Here is a 20616-nt window from a genome sequence, read left to right as displayed (position 1 = left end):
ATAAAGCTAACAAAAGATGACCATGGCCTTTAGTGAGAAAATTATAAAATCTCGCTGAAGGACATTGAAGAAATTTTCAATAAATGTAAAGATTTAACATGTTCATGAACAGGGAGACTCAACAGAGTAAAGATTCAGCTCTTTCCAAATTAATTTATAAAGTCAAGAAAATTTCAATCTAAATTCCAATCTGAATTTTTCATAGAACTTGATAAGATTATTTTAAAATTTAGATGGAAGAACAAAGGGACAAGTAAAAAAAAAAGACACTGTTTTGAAACAACGAGGTGGGGGTGGGGGGGTTGCTATGATAATGAAAACATTCTGCTATGAGCACAAGCTACATAAATTGACCAGAGTAGAGACCTCATTGTATTAATCATGCTTTTTACTTTCTGTATTTTATGGTGCTTTGACATCTTGGGGCGTTGCTGATCCTGGAGAGACTTCCTCTTCCAGAGCCAGCTAATTCCTAAACAGTGTCAGATGGGCACTAAGTGTCTTATTAGGGAGACCACTTCAGGGACAGTGTAGATGCCTGACCCTTGCGCTGTACACCTGAGGCTGAAGCTGAAAAACAATGAAGGTCAACTATAATTATATATATATATATATATATATATATATATATATATATATATATATATATATGGTCACAGGATGCGGAGTACAGCATAGGGAATAGAGTCAGTAGAATTGTAACAGCATATACGATGTCAGAGGGGTAGTAGATTGGGGGAGGGGTTATCACTTTGTGAGAGGTGTAAATGTCTAACTATTACATTGTTTTATACACCTGAAACTAATAAAAAAAGAAAGGAAGGAAAGAAGGAAGAAAGAAAAAGACTTTCCTGTGATGAAGCCTTTCATATGCAAGCCAACCAGTTCAAAACCTATACTCCCTACCTTCTCCTTTACCCAGCTCTCACACACCAAGCCAGTATTTCCTCTGCCCTACATTAGCCTAGGGCCAGATACTGGACAACTATGTAGGATCCACCCCTATAGCCCAGAACCTGCCGAAATTAGTCAAACTAGCCAATCCTAAAATGCTAACTTTGTCTCACCCATTCCTTCCTGCAAAAACCACAATAAAGGGGCCGGCCCGGTGGCTCAGGCAGTTAGAGCTCCGTGCTCCTAACTGCAAAGGCTGCTGGTTCGATTCCCACATGGACCAGTGGGCTCTCAAGACCACAAGGTTGCCAGTTCAATTCCTCGAGTCCTGGAAGGGATGGTGGGCAGCGCCCCCTGCAACTAAAATTGAACACGGCACCTTGAGCTGAGCTGCCTCCCTGACGGCTCAGTTGGTTGGAACACATCCTCTCAACCACAAGGTTGCCGGGAGTTCGAGCTGCGCCCTCCACAACTAAGACTGAAAGGACAACAACTTGAAGCTGAACAGAACCCTCCACAACTAAGATTGAAAGGACAACAACTTGACTTGGAAAAAAGTCCTGAAGTACACACTGTTCCCCAATAAAGTCCTGTTCCCCTTCCCCAATAAAATCTTAAAAAAACAAACAAACAAAAAAACAACCACCACAATAAAGCCCTGTGCCCATGCCTTCCCCTCACTCCTGCCTCCTGACTGAGCCTGGCACTTCTCCATATGGCTCTGCATGGCACAATGCGCCCAATCTTTTTGGGAAGTATAGGTAATAAACTCCTTTCAAAGGCAGTTGTCTCTGTGTCTCTCACCTTACCAATCCCGATTAAAACAAATCCTGGGTATATTTTAAAACTCCCATGTATGTATGGAAACTTGACATATGACAAGAGCTAATGATGTAGATCGGAGAGAGGACAGACTGCTAAAAGATGGTATTGGGAACAAGATGAGGTAGGTGTACTCCAAATTTCTTCTGCTGAATATAACCAAAACCCTGGACACTGTATATAAAGCGAACAGACTCTGAAAAGGTAGAGAAAAGCAGATGGGCTAGGGAACGCAGGCCATTGTAATGACATGTGGTGAATACCCTGGGTTTTCTATTTACATCACATATCTTGGACTACATGGTAGAGAAGCTGGCAACCTGGAAATACCAATGGGTGTAAATAAAAAAAAAAACACCTCCAGAAAGCCAAAGGACAAGAAAAGGGGAAGGAGCAGCCTAACAAGACAGAAAACTTTGGGGGTGGCTGAATGACTCAGTTGGTTAGAGCGCAAGCTCTTAACAACAAGGTTGCCGGTTCAATTCCCGCATGGGATGGTGGGCTGCACCCCCTGCAATAAAGATTGAAAATAGCAACTGGACTTGGAGCTGAGCTGTGCCCTCCACAACTAGATTGAAGGACAACAACTTGGAGTTGATGGGCCCTGGAGAAACACACTGTTCCCCAATATTATCCAATAAAAAAATTTAAAAAAACAAAAAAATCCAGAAAACTTTCGACAGGAACTACCCTATTCCAGCCAAACAGTCCACTTCCACCCTCACCAGCCAAGGCACATGGGAAGCATGGACTTCACCCCCGTGTGTTGGACCCTCACCTTCTCCACTGGGCTGGTGTCTGGGAACAGTGGAGGCCACGTGGAAGCCCCCCATCGCCTGCAGCCCCAGCAGCCCAGCAATAACGAGGAACCGACAAACACACAACAAGCTGTCAATAGAGGACCAGTGGGGGACCTGGACTTCTACTCCACCCACCCAACAGCAAAGAGCTGGTGCCTTTCTTCCCCTACCAGCATAAAGCCTGAGGAGGGTGCTAAAATAGAGTATTTTAATAAGATCCAGAGTCTTCCATAAGTTGAGTGAGAAAAGACCGTAACAGATGTCAACACCAAGATAATACAATATTGGAATTATCCAACCAGGATTTTAGAGTAGCTATCATAAAATGTTTCAAGGAACAACATGAACACATTTGAAACAAGTGCAAAATATTAACTCTTTGCAGATAAGTAGAATACTAGTTCTGACAATTAAGTTCGCAGACTCGCCACCGTGCACTTACGTGGGCAGTGCTGTACAAACAGCTCAGTAAGGTTTCATAACCTTCGTATATCAGTGTCTCACAGCTGTGTTCATGTTGACATGTGGTGGTGTCTTGCTGAGTAGTGTTTATTATTGTTGTAGTGTGTTTTTGCATACTGTTGTGAGAATGTCTAAGCTTGAATTAGAGCAATGGACAAACATTCAATTTCTTGTTAAACTTGGCAAGAGTGGAAGAGAAATCAGGGACATGTTAGTCCAAGTTTATGGAGATAATGCTATGAAGAAAACGACAGTGTACAAACGGGTTAAACATTTTTTGGAGGGGTGAGAATGCGTCACTGATGAATAGAGGTCAGGGAGGCCAGTAACAAGCAGAACTGATGAAAACATTGCAAAAATTCATCAAATTGTGTGTCAAGATCATCGGCTGATCATGAGAAGCAAAGCAGACCAAGTAAACATCAATAGAGAAACAGGAAAATCATAACTGAAAATCTTGGCATGTGAAAGGTGTGTGCCAAAATGGTCCCGAAGGAGCTCACTGATGAACAAAACCAAAGGAGAGTCGAAGTTTGCCAGGACCTTTTGGAGAGGCAAGACAATGTTTTGGGCCATGTTATCACTGGTGATGAATCATGGGTGTACCAATATGACCCTGAAACAAAGCATCAAAGTGCACAATGGAAGTCAGCCAATTCTCCATGACAAAAAAGTTCTGTCGGTCCAAATCAAGAGTCAAAATGATGTTGCTAACATTTTTTTTGATATCAGAAGGATTATTCATTATGAATTTGTACCAACTGGACAAACAGTTAATTAAGTTTACTATTTGGAAGTGCTGAAAAGGCAGTGTGAAAAAGTTAGATGAAAACGACCTGTACTTTTCACCAACAATTCATGGTTCTTGCATCATGACAATGTACCAGCTCACACGGCACTGCCTGTGAGGGGATTTTTAGCCAGTAAACAAATAACTGTATTGGAACACTCTCCCTACTCACCTGACCTGGCCCCCAATGACTTCTTTCTTTACCCGAAGTTAAAGAAAATATTGAAAGGAAGATATTTTGATGACATTCAGGACATCAAGGATAATACGATGACAGCTCTGATGGCAATTCCAAGAAAAGAGTTCCAAAATTGCTTTGAAGGGAGGACCAGATGTTGGCGTCAGTGTATAGCTTTCCAAGGGGAGTTCTTCAAAGGAGACTGTGGTGATATTCAGCAATGAGGTATGTAGCACCTTATCTAGGTTGAGTTCGTGAATGTAATTGTCAGATCTCATATATAAAGAACCAAGTGTAAATTTTAGAATAAAAAAAAATTAAATAACTGAAGTAAAAATAAACTCACAAGATGGGTTTGACAACAGAATGGAGAAAACAGAGGAAAGCATCAATAAACTTGAAGATAGTACTGTATAAAGCACTCAAACTGAACAGCAGAGAGAAAAATAGGCCAAAAAACTCCCAAAACAAAAACCCAGAGTCTCAGGACCTTATGGGGTTATAATAGAAGATCTAATATTTGTGTCATCATAATCCTTGAAGAAGAGGAGAATGAATGAGGTGGAGATGAAAAAGATATTTGAAGAAATAATGGCTGAAAATGTCTCAAATTTGCAAGACATAAATCTACAGATTCAAAAAGCTGAGTGAATTCCAAACAGGATAAACCCAAAGAAATCCACGTTAAAGAAACATCTTAAGCAAGCTTTTATAAACTGTTGTGCATCAAAGGACATTATGACGGAAGAGAAAAGGCAACCCTTGGAATGAGAAAAAAAAATTGCTAATCAATATTAGATGACAGTCTAGCATTCAAAATATATAAAGAACTCTTACAACTTAACAACACAAAAACAAACAACCCAATTAAAAAATGACAAATTACTTGAGTGGTTATATCTCCAAAGAATATGTTCAAATAAACATATGAAAAGATTCTCAACATCATTAATCATTAGGAAAATGCAAATCAAAAGCATAATGAGCCACCACTTCATATACACTAGGATGACTACTTTAAAAAGTTGGGGTGCAATAACAAGTCCTTACATGGAGAATTGAAACCTTCACACATTAGTGGTGGGAAGTAAAATGGAGCAGTCATTGTGGAAAACAGTTTTGCCATTACTAAAAAAAATAGTTAAACATAGAATTACCATATGACCCAAAAATTCTACTCCTAGGTATATGAGATGTGAACAAAAACTATGGTGAATGCTGCTGCCGAATGCCATCCAAAAGACAGGCAGAGATCTTCAATACAGGAATTGGCGCATTGAACCTTAGTAACAGTGTGTGACAAGTTTCAACTTGTTCAGTGCTGTCAGTCGGGTATGAGCTATGGTTGAGAGGTGTGTTTTAAAGTGTGCGATGAACAAGGCATTAACATGAAATTTTATTTCAAACTGCAAAAAAGTGCTAAAGAAACACACAGAATGTTAAAATTAGTTTATGGTGATGCTGCAGTAGCCATGAAGATGGTTTACAAGTGGTTCCAGTGATTTTGTAATGGTTGTGAATCAATTGAAGACAAGGAGAGATTGGGATGTCCTTCCACATAAAAAACCCAAGAGAATGGGTTTTTGAAAGAGTAAGCAAAATGATTCAATCAAACACATGTGATGATTATTAGGGAAATTTTTGAGGATCTGAACCTCTCTTATGGTTCCATTCAAAGCATTTTAACAACAGATTTGAATATGAGGCGAGTGAGTGTGAAATTTGTTTCATGCATTTTGACTGTCGAACAAAAGCAACAGTATTTGTCAATTTCGATGGAGTTTCGCGATCGTGCTCATCATGGGAGATGAAACTTGGGTCTATGGTTATGATCCTGAGACCAAGTTTCAGAGTTCTCAGTGGAAATCATCCAGTTCTCCTTGTGCGAAAAAAGCATGTCAATCAAGATCTACGAGTAACATCAGGTGATGCTAAATTTTTTTTTGACCTTGATGGAATTGTGCTGGCTGAGGAACACTAAGATGAACTCTGAATATTATAAGGGCTTATTAGAGTGTTGAAGAAATGATGTGCATAGAAAATGGCCTGAGAAACGGGCAAATGGTTTTATCCTCCATCATGCCAACACTCCATGTCACACATCGCTTCTGGTACGGCAATTTCTGTCAAATGAAAACAACAGGGTATGTCCTCATTCACTTGATTTACCAGATCTGGCACCATGCGACTTTTGGCTCTTTTCCAAAGTCAAAATGACCATGAAAGGTAAATGTTTTTAATCGATTCAGGACATGGAGGCAGCCGTGACACAGCAACTAAAGACAGTCACGAAAGAAGACTTCTAGGGCCGGCCCCATGGCTCAGGGGGTTAGAGCTCCGTGCTCCTAACTCCAAAGGCTGCCGGTTCGATTCCCACATGGGCCAGTGGGCTCTCAACCCCAAGGTTGCCAGTCCAATTCTTCGAGTCCCGCAAGGGATGGTGGACTCCGCCCCCTGCCACTAAGATTGAACATGGCACCTTGAACTGAGCTGCTGCTGAGCTCCCAGATGGCTCAGTTGGTTGGAGCGCGTCCTCTCAACCACAAGATTGCTGGTTTGACTCCCGCAAGGGATGGTGGGCTGTGCCCCCTGCAACTAGAAACGGCAACTGGACCTGGAGCTGAGCTGCGCCCTCCACAACTAAGATTGAAAGGACAACAACTTGACTTAGAAAAAGTCCTGGAAGTACACACTGTTCCCCAATAAAAAGTCCTGTTCCCCTCCCCCAATAAAAAAAAGAAGACTTCCAGAACTGCTTCAGAGAGTGGCAAGAATGATGGGATAAGTGTGTTCAAAGCAAGGAGGAGTATTTTGGGGGGGGATTAATGGCAATGTGTCTTTTACTGTAATAATTTTTTTTTATTGGGGGAACAGTGTGTTTTTCCAGGATGTCAAGTTGTTGTTTTTCAATCTAGTTGTGGGGGGCGCAGCTCAGCTCCAAGTCAAGTCATTTTTTCAATCTAGTTGTGGAGGGCACAGCTCACTGGCCCATGTGGGACTCGAAAAGGAGACTCTTGTGTTATGAGCACCTCACTCCAACCACTGAGCCAACTGGCTGCCCACCAGTGGCCCAGCTCCAAGCTCAAGCCGTTGCTTCTCATTGGTCCATGTGGGACTCAAACCGGCGACCTTGATATTATGAGCACCGTGCTCTAACCACTGAGCAAACCAGTCGCCCATAAATTTTAAAAATTTAAACATTCACTGTATTGTTTGATCACACCTCAGATATCCAAAAGAATTGAAAACAGGTACTCAAATATGTATACATGAAAGTTCAAAGTAGCATTAGTTCCGATAGCCAAGAGGTATAAATAATCCAAATATCTGTAGTAAATAAATGAATAAACACATTGTAGTATATCCATACAATAGAATATTATTCAGTTATATAAAAGATGATGTTCTGATACAGATACATGCTACAACATGGATGAACCTTGAAAACCTAATGTTAAGTGAAAAAAGTCAGTCACAAAACATCACACATCGAATGATTCTATTTATATGAAATATACAGAAGGTAAAATCCATTGAAACAGAAAGAAGATTAGTAGATGCCAGGAGGGGGTTGTGGAATAACTGTTTAATGGGTACTGAGTTTTATTTTGGGGTGATAAAATGTTTTGAAATTAGATAAAGGTGGCATTATGAATGCCATATATGCCATTAAGTTATGCAATTTAAAATGATATAGTACATTTTATGTTCTGTGAATTTAATACAGTAAAACATTTCTGCTTCTCATCATTGTTGTGGGAATATCCCTATGTCTTTAGTCTAAAGAAATATATACTAAAGTTTTCATGAGAAAGTAAAAGATATCTACATGATGTCTACAATTTAGTTCAAGAAAAAATAATAAATAGATAAAATTATAAAACAAATGTGGTAAAATGTTAACAATTGGTAAATCTGGGTGGAGGCCATACAGGAATTCTTTGCTGGAAATTTTCTGTAAGTTTGAAAATATTTTTTGATTACATTTTAAAAAAGAAACCGAGAGGCCGGCCCAGTGGCTCAGGCGGTTGGAGTTCCGTGCTCCTAATGCCGAAGGCTGCCAGTTTGATTCCCACATGGGCCAGTGCCAGATAGCTCAGTTGGTTGGAGCGCGGGGCTCTCAGCCACAAGGTTGCCGGTTCGACTTCCGCAAGGGATGATGGTCTGTGCCCCCTGCAACTAACAATGGCAACTGGACTTGGAGCTGAACCGCGCTGTCCACAACTAAGATTGAAAGGACAACAACTTGACTTGGAAAAAGTCCTGGAAGTACACACTGTTCCCCAACAAAAGGTCTTGTTCACCTTCCCCCAAAATAAAAAAAATTAAAAACTCAAATGTTTAAAAAAAAACAAAAGGCACCAAGAAAACTATGAAAAGACAAGCCCACTGGTAGAAGATGTTAGCAATGAGGGAGACTCTGCATGTGGGGGTGGGGGTGGGGGCAGGGGCGGGGGGTATTTGGGAATCTCTGTACCTTCCTCTCAATTTTGCTTTGAATCTAAAACTGCTGCAAAAAAAATACAAGCCCAAACTATTAATATGAGAAGATACGTGCTACACTTATGGCTGACAAAGGATTAGTACCCAAAATACATAAAGAGCTCCTATAAATTAACAGGAAAAAGATAAACAACCTAATAGAAAAATGGGCAAAACACATGAACAGGCATTTCACAGATGAGAAAACATAAACGACCAACAAACGTGAGAAGATGTTCAGCCTTATTAGTAATAAGAGAAATACAAACTACAATTATAATGAAATACAATCTTACACCCTTTACATTGACAAAAATTGAATCTGGTAATATTAAATTTTGAAGATTTAGAACAATGGAGCTCTCAATATATTAATGTATTGCTGGTAGGAATGTAAAATGGTGCAGCCACTCTGTAGAGCAATTTAACATGACCTCTTAAGCTGAAGAGGTATATATATCCTTTAAGTCAGCAGTTCCACTCCTAGGTATATTCAATCAGAAAAAAATTCTTGCACTGTACACAATGGGTCATGTGCCACAATGTTTGTAGCAACATTGCTTATATTGGGAAAACTTGAAAACAATCCAAATGTTTCATAAATACAGAATGGATAAATGTATTTTCCAATAATTATATAGCAATGAAAATGAATGAATGAGAGCTACAAATATTGGATGAAGCTCAGAACATGATGGTGGATGCTAGAGGGAAGTTACAGAATAATACTTACACTATGATACCATTTAAATAAAATCCAAAATCATGAGAAATTGAACTAAAGTTTGTGGAAACTGTAAAGAAATGGAAAACTATGGTAAGTAGAAAATTCAGGATCGTGGTTATCTTGGGGAAATGAAGGAAGGGGAATATGATCAAGGAGGAATACACTGGGGTCTTCAAGTGAATTAGCAATAATTTAATTTTTAATCTCTAGGCTGAGAATCTAACTACTCATTACATTATTCTTTATACCTTTATAGATGCATATGTTATAATGAAATGTCAAAAAAAGTTTTCAGGTTTGAATTTTCTTCTGTCTACTTGGGTAAATTCCAGGTTAATTGTGTTATGTGTTATATGTGTAATTCACATAAGTCCGCCCATTTAAACTGTGCTGATCTCTGTACCATGGCTTTAATGTGCAGATGGAAGGGTCACCAAGATATGCGTCGTATGGACTCCCATGGCAGAGCAATCACCAGAAAGAAATCCTTTACTTCCACAGGTGAAGAGATGTCCTGGAGCCCTTCTGGTATACCATGAAAAGAGACACTGGAGGGAGCTATTTCACTACTCAGGTGCCTGATTGTTTTTCCTCTTCCTTTGGCAGCTGGATAGAATGGAAATTAGACGACTGGAATTCCATTTCCAAATTTTCTTCTAACTCTGTGTGGTCTTAGGCAAGTCATATCCCCTCTCTGGTTTCTGCATGTGTAAGATGAACATATAGCCTCTCCAAGAAGCCTTTCAGATAGGAAATGTTATGCTCAATAATTATAATAAATCATGCCTGGCCTCATGCATTGTGATGAATAGTGCCTGGTACTCAGGAAGCCCTAACAAGTCCCAAGAGATCAAAACAACTCAGGAGTGCTCATGGGGTTGGTACAACAGGAAATTCCTCTCCTTAAAATGGATACATATAGATCTATACCCATAATGCAAATTATAAAATAATAAAGTCAGTTTTGTTATATCCTTAGATGAAGGGAAAGAAAAGCTGAGTTTTCTAAACAAATTCATATTTTTCCTATGGAAGGAGACTGATCATAATTAAGTTTTATGAAAATAAATAAGTTTACCTTTATTATCATCTTAGAATCATTGTAATAAAAGTTTGGTTTCACTATCTCTTCCTGCTGCTCTTGTATTTAAAAAACTGGGTTCTATTACACAGAAAGAATCAGCATGTAATCAATAAGATAAAGCCACATTGATCATTAAGCATATTTAAGCGTATCTACCAGAAGGTCAGTATTTTTACAGGAAAAATGTTAAATTACATTCCCTGTAAAGATGGCATTTAGCTCCCATTAGCACAAGTCAAAGGTAAGAACTAAGGGCTTATTAAGTAATTATTGAATATGTAATTTACTCTTCACTTTGCCCCAACTGGAATATACAACTACTATTGGGAATAAGGATGTTTTTCAATTAATTAATTATAGAGATGTTTAACATCAGGTATCCTAAAACCTTTACATGCAACTCAGACCACACACTTAATGATAGTCCTTTAATATATATTCCTTTGGTTCATTGGGCCTTCTGATTGCAGCATTTGGGTTAGGCTCCACACATGCTGACTATAGGCCTACAAGGTATCTTATCAGCAACAACAGCAACTGAGACACAAGGAGTAAAAATCCTATTTAAGTTTTGGCACAAAGACATTGAAACAGACCTCAGAATTAGAAGGAAAAACAACAACAACATGAAGCTTTCTTTCCCTTCTTTTTCCCTCCCTGGGATATCAGTGTGTCCTGCACAGAAAATGGGGCAGAGGGAACATGAATGCAGAGTGTCAGCATGCGTGGAAGCCAAAGAAATGCGGGACCATATAGATTGGGGTTCCTGATAGTTGAAGGCAGAGGTAGAGAAGGGGACAGCATGGAAGCATTAGCATGTCCTGTGTCCAGGGAAGAGAGAGACAATGATGGGAGGGCCACATGGAGGCATTGGCCTGTTCAGTGGTCAAAGAGGAGGTGAGGATGGTTATGCAGAGAAGGAGGTGGCTATTATGACTGGGAGACTGGTTACTCTGAGGAAATTAGAAAGCGAAGCAAAATGTAAACATATTGAGGAAAATGGAAGCCAGGTTTCTCAATGTCACAGAAATGACTTACAAACATAGAAAGTGGAAAGGTTAGGAAGAACACTAAAATATTGGACTGTATTTGGAGATCGATATGAACTCATGATTTTTAAATGTATGTGTAGACAGATATAAACATAGTTGTAAATGCATATGTGCATGTGTACTTATATGTACACGTTTATTTTCCAGCTCTATCCACTGGGAGGTCCAGAAACAATGATTCCCCGGTAGAAATGAGCTCACTGAAGGCCTAGATCTTGGCTTCTAAACACAATCCTGGTAAAAGGAACAAAGGCTCCTGGGGCAAGAAAAGTACAAGATAGGTCTGAAATATGTTTTTGTGCCAGAAACTAAGGAAATGCTCAAGGAATAACGAGGACATGTCAAAAAGACAGTCTCCATCTTGAAGGGGCTCCCACTGGAACAATCTGAGCATTAAAATAAATAATGATATCAATGAATACAGCCCATCGAATTAGAAAGAATCAATGAGTCCATACTAATATGAATGAATGAATGAATAAAACAAAGAATAAACAAGTAAGTAAGTGGGGGAGGAGGGAAGTTCTTCCTTATAGTAGAATACAGACTAATAAATGCAGAGGGAGTAACAGAAACGGAAAGTCTTAATAGGCCATCATTACAAGGGAAGTTACCAGGCAGCCATCTATGGGAGCTACGGCTAAGGAACGAGCTTTGAATAGGAAGACTATGCTGGTGTCATTTCAGTACTCCCCACAAAATACTGCTCAATTACAAATGGGAAAATGACGGTTTTATGGAGAAACTTTACAGACACCAACTTTTCCAGGTGAATAAGGTTAACATCACCAGCAGTGGTACAGGATGACATTGTTCCCCAGTGTGATGCACTGAGAAGAGCACAGCTACATTTCTGAGGAATTCCTGCCCAGAAGGCATGGCCTGTATGAATACATAAAGGTATGTCTAAGTGACAAAAGAGATGATACAGAATAGGGAGTCAGAAAAAGAAAGGTTATTGATATCATTACAGGGCAAAGGCTCCTTTCAGTTCACTGATAACTCCCCTCCCTCCATATGCCTGGCATTGAATTAAATGCAGAGGGCTCAAGACATAGGTTTGCCATCAACATTTTACAACACAGAGCAAAAGCTCTTGGGCAGAGGTGGGGGAATGGGGACTGATGGAAAAGGCAGATTCCAAGGCCCAGGCCCAAAGAACACAGTTTGAGAAACTCCTAGGAGAATGTGTTCTCCAGGCTGGGAGAACAGAATGAACAGAGATTCTGGCAGGAAAGAGCATTTTGTGTTTGAGGGAGAATAAGGAATCACCCAGATGGGGCCAGGGACGCTCAGGAGCACACCTGCAGGGCAGTCGCCCTCTGAGTGTTGGATGCAGCAGCCCTCCGCAGACTGGTGTGCGTGTACAAACATCCCAAACCCAGGTGACCACATGTCCTGATTTGCCGGGACGGTCCAGCTTTACTCCTGTTGTTCCAGCATTCCTTCTGGTTAGTGTTCCCTTTAATTCTCGAAAGCATCCTGTTTGGAGTGATAAATTATATGGCTGCCCTATCAAACCGCACTTTATGCAGCCTGACATTGAAGATTGTCCTGCCTCCCAGCCATCCCCAAATCTCATTTCCCCTCTCGAGTAGAAGAGGTTTTAGATCCCAAGTTACACACATTGGCTTCACGCCCTACTCCATCAGTGGAAGCTTAAGCTGTGTCTAGAGTCTATCTGATGAGAAAATCCCCAATTAAAAAAATATTGACCGGGGACCGGCCCAGTGGCTCAGGTGGTTGGAGCTCCGTGCTCCTAACTCCGAAGGCTGCTAGTTCGATTCCCACATGGGCTAGTGGGCTCTCAACCACAAGGTTGCCAGTTTCCATTTCCCACAAGGGATGGTGGGCAGCGCCCCCTGCAACTAATGATTGAACATGGCACCTTGAGCTGAGCTGCCACTGAGCTCCGGGATGGCTCAGTTGGTTGGAGCGCGTCCTCTCAACCACAAGGTTGCTGGTTCGACTCCTGCAAGGGATGGTGGGCTGCGCCCCCTGCAACTAGCAAGGGCAACTGGACCTGGAGCTGAGCTGCACCCTCCACAACTAAGACTGAAAGGACAACAACTTGAAGCTGAATGGCACTTTCCACAACTAGGATTGAAAGGACAACAACTTGGAAAAAATCCTGGAAAAATACACACTGTTCCCCAATAAAGTCCTGTTCCCCTTCCCCAATAAAATCTTTAAAAAAAAAAAAAAAAATATATATATATATTGACCTAGCTTTCTAAGTGGTCTTAATCAAATCACCAAATCAAATGGCCTGCGTGTGTAATTTGATAAAACACACATATACAGTTGTTAAAAATTGTCCAGAAATTGACATAATCCAAATCTCAAAGTGGTTTGTATTCCATTAGAAACCTACTAAAATGAGAGGAAAGTCTGTGTTCATTGGTGTTTCAAATACTTAAAGGACGGTTAGGTACAGACCACTGCTCTTAAGTAATTAAAGTCTATGGTGTTAGACAAGTGTCTCAATAAACACACTTTCTACTATCTTTTACATGGAAATTTAAATGCTTACTTACATTTACTTTCGGATTTAAAGTTGAACAGCTATCTTGAGGCCCTTTTGAGAATCAAAATGGCTTATACAAATCCCTCAGATCAAAACATTTTATGCCATCACAAACTTTCTATTTAATTCTATTGCCAATTCAAAATATTGATGTGGTTTTATTTCAGGTTTATGTAAAGCAAAGCCTGAAGGGCATTGGACCCACCTGATGCGTTTTATATAGTCAGGTTGCTTTTTTTCCTGTGAATGTCTGCAGGAACCATACAAAAGGGTTTTCTGTGGAAACGAGGTTTACTGAATAGAAAGGACTCCTTTGATGAGCCATTTGAAAGATTTTAAAAATCCTTTTAGAAAATTTGGTATCAGAGTTACTTCATCAAATTCGAGTTATGTTTTGATGGGAAGCTAAAGTTACAGCTTACTGCAGGAATGTCTGCCTGAGGTTTTCTTTTCATTTATTTAAACTCAGCAAGTAGCTTAAATACTAGACCACATTTGCAAAGTAACCTATGTGTCACTAGAGCTGTTTGGTAGATTTGAGGACGTGATCTTTGGGCTCCTTCAAGTGCTAGACACTGTGACAGCTACTGAAGGGGATAAAATGCAATTTTAAAGGGATGCACAGAAGGGCCTTTGTGGCGTTCCTTAAATGAGCACAGGATTTTAACAGGAAGAAGAATGGGGTGGGGGTGGAAAGAATGGAAAGAAATGCAGGTATACAGAATAGTTGAGGCAAAGGTGCATGGGAAGAGGTGTGAGAGGGGCAGAAACAGGATAGGTATTGGTTGGGTTTGATGGTGAGGGAGATAACTTTACAGGAGATATTGGAGTTTCTTCATGGTAGGTAGTAAGCTTGCATCTTGTTTTGAAAGTTTCTGGGCAAAAAATGATATGATTCAATCTCTGTAGATCTGGACTGCAGTTGGTAAAGGCTGAGGCAGGGACCAGTTAGGAAGGTATTGCAATTGTTCAAATTAAAAATAATAATAAAAATAAGTAACATGAGTACAAGCTGGGATAGCAGCAGTGGGAAGAGAAAGGAAGGATCGATTTTTTTAAATCATAATTCAAATCCATAGGACATGGCAACTGTTTATATGTGAGGAGCTGTGGGGAGTAAGTGTTCCAAGGTAACTGTGATTTTGAGTCTGCACAGTGGGAAGGTAGAACCATCAAGACAGAAAGAGGCCTTGAACACAAGTGGTCCTGGATATCCTGAGTGTAAGGTGCTGAGAATAACCATGGGAGAAGTATGAACACCTCTGTATAACCTATGAAATGCTCATGGTCATAAATAACCATTTGTTCAGTGAATGCAAGAAAGAGGGAAGGAGCTTCCTAAGCCGTCAAGGCTATGCAGGCCTGTGGCTCCAGAGAGAGGTCCTGCGTGAGGGTTAGATGTGCAGTCATGATACAGAAGTGGTAAGTGAGTGAGATGGCCAAGGGACGCACGGTGCAGAGCAGGAAGAGACGGGGGCTGAAGACGGAGATCTCAGGCACAAGATATGTTTAGGACCCAGAAAACAGAGTCAGAATGAAAACAGTCAGAGGGAAAATCAAGAACCGAGAGAGAGCACGGAGTTGCCAAAATCCCAGGAGGCAGGCGCCTCTAAATAAAGAGGGACCGAGGTCAAAAGACTCGGTCACTAGCATTGGTATCTCGGAGTCCATCATGTAAATGAATGACGTGCTGTGTTCTGTGTTAAGGGCTTTGCCTGCCTTGCTCTTCACACCCACCGTCTAAGGTAGGAACTGCTATTAAAGTGCACAAGGGGTTCAGATCTGTTAAGTGACTTCTCCAGAGTCACACAACTGGCAAGTGGAAGGGCACGGACTCTAAACCATCTGGCCTCACCCCAAAACCTCTTACTCACACACTTGGCCAAGTGCTCCAATATGGCGGTGAGGGTAGAAGCCAGGCCTCAGTGTCTGGGGACGAGGAAGGTGCAGGAGGCCCTGTGCTCCCTGTGGGTCTAGAACAGTGCTCAATGCTATATGTGAATGTAGACGACAGTTGGTGAAAGGCCAGAGGGGATGACAGCTGCAGGGGACAGCAGGCTGGCTGCTCTTTCAGGGGGTGCCTGAGGACCCTTTTACTCTGGGTCCTGTGCTAGAACACAATAATAGTTTCACAAAACTATTACATAAAAGAAGAACCTGAATTAAAATGAGCTTCTTTAAACTAGGATTTTCCCACTATAGCAGAATGTATTGACTTGCTATTTCCTTTCTTAGTACCATGAAAAGTGCTATTTCCTATACTTAATATATGTGTAAAAGGATTCATGCATTAGAATTGTACATACTTTTTTGGGTCCCTTGTTTTTTTCTGATGAGAGTATGATATTTCCTTTCAAAATGATAGTGGCATTAAGCTCTGGATCATGGGAAACAAAAGGAAAATAGGCCATGAGAACATACTAGCTAGCCAAGGAAATAAGAACCGAGCATCAGGGTGAATTCTACCAATTGTAGGGCAGATTTTTGTGAGAAAGGTGTAGGGTATGTGGTGGAAAGAGCACTATTATGAGAGTTCAGATGCACTTTGCCCTTCTGAGAGAAATGAGCGTTTCTGCAGTGGCCTTTGTGGAACACTCTTAGGCCTTCTCCTGGGAACACCAAGAGGGCTCCTAACAGGGAGGCTGGCCTGTTTCTATGCCTCTGAGAACAATACATTGCAGAGCTGAGCCTCTGCTCATCTGGGGGGCTATTTGCAGTCTACTCATTGCCCCTTCGAGCCAGATGTAAGCCTCGTGCATCTCTGAATGTCAAGATAGGGCAGGAGAATTTTCTCCTTCTGTATCCAAAGAAGCACCCAGGGGAAAGAAGGCCAGACCTGTGCTAAAAGGGCTTTAAAACCAGGGGAACAGCCAGGGCAGAAAAGGTTGCTGTTGGTCAGCCCTGGCCTTCAGTCTGGGAAGAAGCATTTTGATAAACTTGGGGCAGTTGTGTATTCTTGCACGTCAGCAGAGCTTTTAACAGGAGAGATTTTAAATGAGCTCCCCAAGGCAAAAATATTTGGGAAGTTTGAAAACAGGGTAGATCACTAAAGCTATGTCCAACCAGTGCCAAAACAATCAGTAAAAATGAGAAAAATTGCATCTACCCATTGTTTAGATGACCTAATGCCCAGCCTCAGGTCTGGAACTGCCCCTCGGCCCCTCCCTACCACAACCCCATCCTAGGAGTAGGTTTTCCTGTAAAAGGCTCAACGCTGAATCTCCATAGGACCCCATCAGTTCCATGTCAACCCCTCTATTCTAATGGCACCAGAGTCTATGAAGCTCCTCCAATGAGCAAATTCAAATGTCTGAGTCAGACCTCACCTGGAGAAGCAGCTTTCCTACTTGTACCCACCACAGGCCATTGACATCACAGAATTGCATTACAAGGGTAGGGCTGAACCAGAGCTTCCCCCTCTGACTCGATGGCCCATGGTTGACTAGCCTCAGATGGACACAATGTAAAGCAATGGCAAAGCTTACAAACCAAAAGACCAATTTTCTCCTAGCCCAGCGTAAATGCACCTTAGCGGGGTGCCGCGTGGAGGGCTGCATGCTCGGAACCAGGGCCTCTTGGCCTGAGACCGTGACAGCTTGACTTTGCAGCTTTGACCTGCAGTCCTCGGCAGTCATGAGCAGTGACATTTTCTTTCTGTAATCTTCAAGCCTGGCACTGCATTTCATTAGAAGTCTGATCTAGTCCCTTCAGCTCCTTCCCAGGGCAGGAAACAGAGGCAGCCCCAGGTCTGGAACAGGATTGAACACATCCGACATCCAGAAAGGGGTAGCCACTTGCCCTGATGTACCCCCACACTAACTGTCCTGCTCAGGGGCCCATCCCCCAAACCCTGCTGCCCACTTTACACGAGGCCAGCCAAGCCACACTCTTGGGAAAGCTCTCAGCACTTGTGCCACCTTCAATATCAGGCGTTACAGGGGACTTTTCAGAGGACCCAAGGCACTTATATTGTTTATTAAACTATTAATTTGAACTATATGAAATTGTCATTATTTTTTGTAGGTCAAACATGGTCAAAAATGTAATGTGTTTATCCTCACAGTAGAAATTGTGATGAAAGTGCAGGGCATGTGGTGGAAAGAGCACAATTATGAGAGTTCAAATCTGGGTTCAAATCTCAGTTCTATGTCACTTTCATCCAACAAACATACGCTGAACTCCTGCTGTGGGCCTGGTCTTGCTCTAAGAGCTGGACATGTAGTGGTGATGAAGACAGATGGGCCTTGCTCTTCATGCACATTCTAATAGATGCTTGTCTTCTGGGGCCACTTACCAGCTATATGATGCTGGGCCTGTCAGTTGGCCTGTCTGAACTCCCGCTAATGTTATGCGGCTTAAATGAGCTAATGTAAGTTAGGCAGGACACGCACTGGTGGCCTTCAATCAATGGTACTTCTTGTTATTTTACTGTGGCTCATAGAGAAGTCCTAATAAATGTTCATTGAATTAAGGAACCTTGGAATGTACTGTGGGAATCTTTAAGCCTACCCCCTAAGAGCCCAAACCCCTGCAGAATGGTATTCCTAGGCAGAGGCCACTGTAAGGGAAGCCTTCAGATCCCAGAGACCACCACTCCCCACCCATCTGGGACCTACAAGAGTCCAGCTGTGGTCAGCTCCCATTAAGTCAGGGGGGCAGTAGGCCAAGGGAGGTACAATCTGGTTCATCTTCTGAATGGATGTGAAATCATGTAATCCAAAGAAAATAATTGTCACATTTATTGATTGAAGCAAAACAAAGGCTGAGACCTCAAAGGAGATCTGGAAATTACCTGTAGGAACTTCTGGTTTTAGAAATCAAACACAGATTTGTCTTTGGTTGGCAAAAGGACATGCAAATTGACCAATCCTTGCCCCCACTTTCCACCCAATTGACTCACTGCATGGATATAAACATGGAGTTGAACATTCCTTTTGCAGCCCAGAGGCCTATTTTCCAGGCTCTGTGTGCAAACAGGCCATATGGCTATTTCACAGGTCACCCTGCATGCCATTGAAAGCTGCATAAGTCATGCTGGCCAAGGTATTAATAAGTACAAAGTTGCTATCAAGCAGTACAGCTTCTGATGGTACCTTTACTGTCTTCATAGTCCTGAGCTCTGTTCAGCGTTTTGGGTCCATTCATCACAGGTGATGTACAGGGAGGTGAGACCAACAATTGCTTTAATTTTTTTTCATACACTTTTCTGGTGGAAGCTGGGGGAAAATGTGCAGAACAGATTAAATTGTTCTGTTTGCATATGGGATGCTAATGGATTCAAGGTATTTCACAACTCTGACCCTTATTCTTGTACCTTACTTTATTTAATTGTGGTTTTTACAATGAGATGGACCCCACAGCTACCCAACTCCTTCCCTTCCTTAGGTGAGGTCTCTGTGAGTTAGCCAGAGAGTCAGGCATTGGATACATCTGAGAACAAGGCTGACAAAGTCGTAATCCTATCTATGGGGAATGTGGACAATAAATACATAAATAGTTAACATAGGACATATGCTAAAAATAAAGAAAGAAACAATCTAGGGTGATATAAGCAAGAGTAACGTGTTTTTCACTGTGGGGGAAAAAAGGATTTTTTCTGTCTGGCACCATACTTACTAATCTGTAAGTAGGGTCTACGTGTATTTATCTCCTCTTCCCTCATTATGGTTTTGTAGTTTTTTTATTGTCCTATTTCTATTTTAATGATTCTTGTTGCATGTGTTTCTTCCACTGTAAATAATTTTAAATCTTTGGACATAGTTTATAAGTAATAAGTGATTAGTCTTTAATATTTGTTGCATACATACATAGTATTGGCCCAGGTGAAAATCCAAGCTTATGAAGTTCATTCTGTAATTCAGAGTTACTCAGACACTTCACGTCCACCATGGTGATAGAAGTTTGGTCTCTTTTCTGGCAGTGAAATCTTTGAAATAGTAAAACATTAAATTCATAAAGACAACCTTACAAATAAGAACTAAAACTTTACCAGTCCACAGAAATGTTTACAACCCTATCTCCCCAGTCTTGGAGGTACACAAGCAATAAAGAAAAAAAAAATCACCATTTTCTGCTGTTTTCTGCCATAAATTTCTTTCCAGCTTTCGTTGCCTTGATGCAAAGCTTGGATGGGTGTCACTTTCCCCCACTGTCCTTGGGGTTCAATTATTTCTAAGTTTTTTACTCAACGAATGTGAGAAAAATCTTCTGCACAAAATGAACAAATATTTCTATTATTGCTTAGGAACTCTGAGTAAGACTCAAGCTCTGAGAAGAAAGAAGTTAATTAAATATGAAAGAGCTGAGAGAGATTTTTTAGTGAGTTAAATGAAAGTTATTTATCCCTGTCCTCCTTTTGATGAGAGTACAGAGAGTATGGAGCATTCAGTTACTGCAAACAGTAGTAGTTTTCACACTTGTAATTCAACTCTGAATCTAATGAGATGGTAGTTTTTAATTAACCGCCAGCAGTCTTTGTAATTGCTGAATTGGCATTTGAAAAAAGTCAGCTGTTCATTCTCTGGCACACAAATTGATTTATATAGATTTACGCAAGTCTTAATATGGCTTTCCAAACCTGCACAGCCTCAAGTTCAATCAGTTTAATCAGTTGATCCCTCTATTCCCCCAAACTGACCCCTCTACCTACTTAACAAAATCCTGAAAAAGACAGACCCATTTGTCAAACCTTTTAACAGAGATTTTTAATTTAGGGGCTTATTTATTGTACTTCATTTCCATCATGTTTCCAGGCTTTTTAATACCACAGTGAAAACGACTACAAGACAGTTACTCAGC

The 20616-nt window shown here is 41.1% G+C and overlaps 1 protein-coding gene across 1 annotated transcript in view; it reads right to left on the bottom strand.

The window, feature by feature from the left end:
• The window catches only part of LEMD1 (LEM domain containing 1), a 35310-nt gene extending 15169 nt beyond the window's left edge, over positions 1-20141 (bottom strand). Inside the window, exons 1-3 of the mRNA XM_074322282.2 lie at positions 19626-20141; positions 18912-19034; positions 16125-16195 (exon numbers count right to left, since the gene is read on the bottom strand). Of these exons, the coding sequence (XP_074178383.2) occupies positions 16125-16195; positions 18912-19034; positions 19626-19707 (276 nt within the window). The 5' untranslated portion in view covers positions 19708-20141. The remainder of the gene's footprint in view (positions 1-16124; positions 16196-18911; positions 19035-19625) is intronic.
• Between the last annotated feature and the right edge of the window lie 475 nt (positions 20142-20616).

Source organism: Rhinolophus sinicus, chromosome 11 (genome assembly GCF_057876585.1).
Source record: "Rhinolophus sinicus isolate RSI-liver-muscle chromosome 11, RSI-T2T, whole genome shotgun sequence".
In the NCBI taxonomy this organism is placed as follows: Eukaryota; Metazoa; Chordata; class Mammalia; order Chiroptera; family Rhinolophidae; genus Rhinolophus; species Rhinolophus sinicus.
Note: the sequence above shows the minus strand (reverse complement) of the source record. Positions and strands in the feature narration are given on the sequence as shown.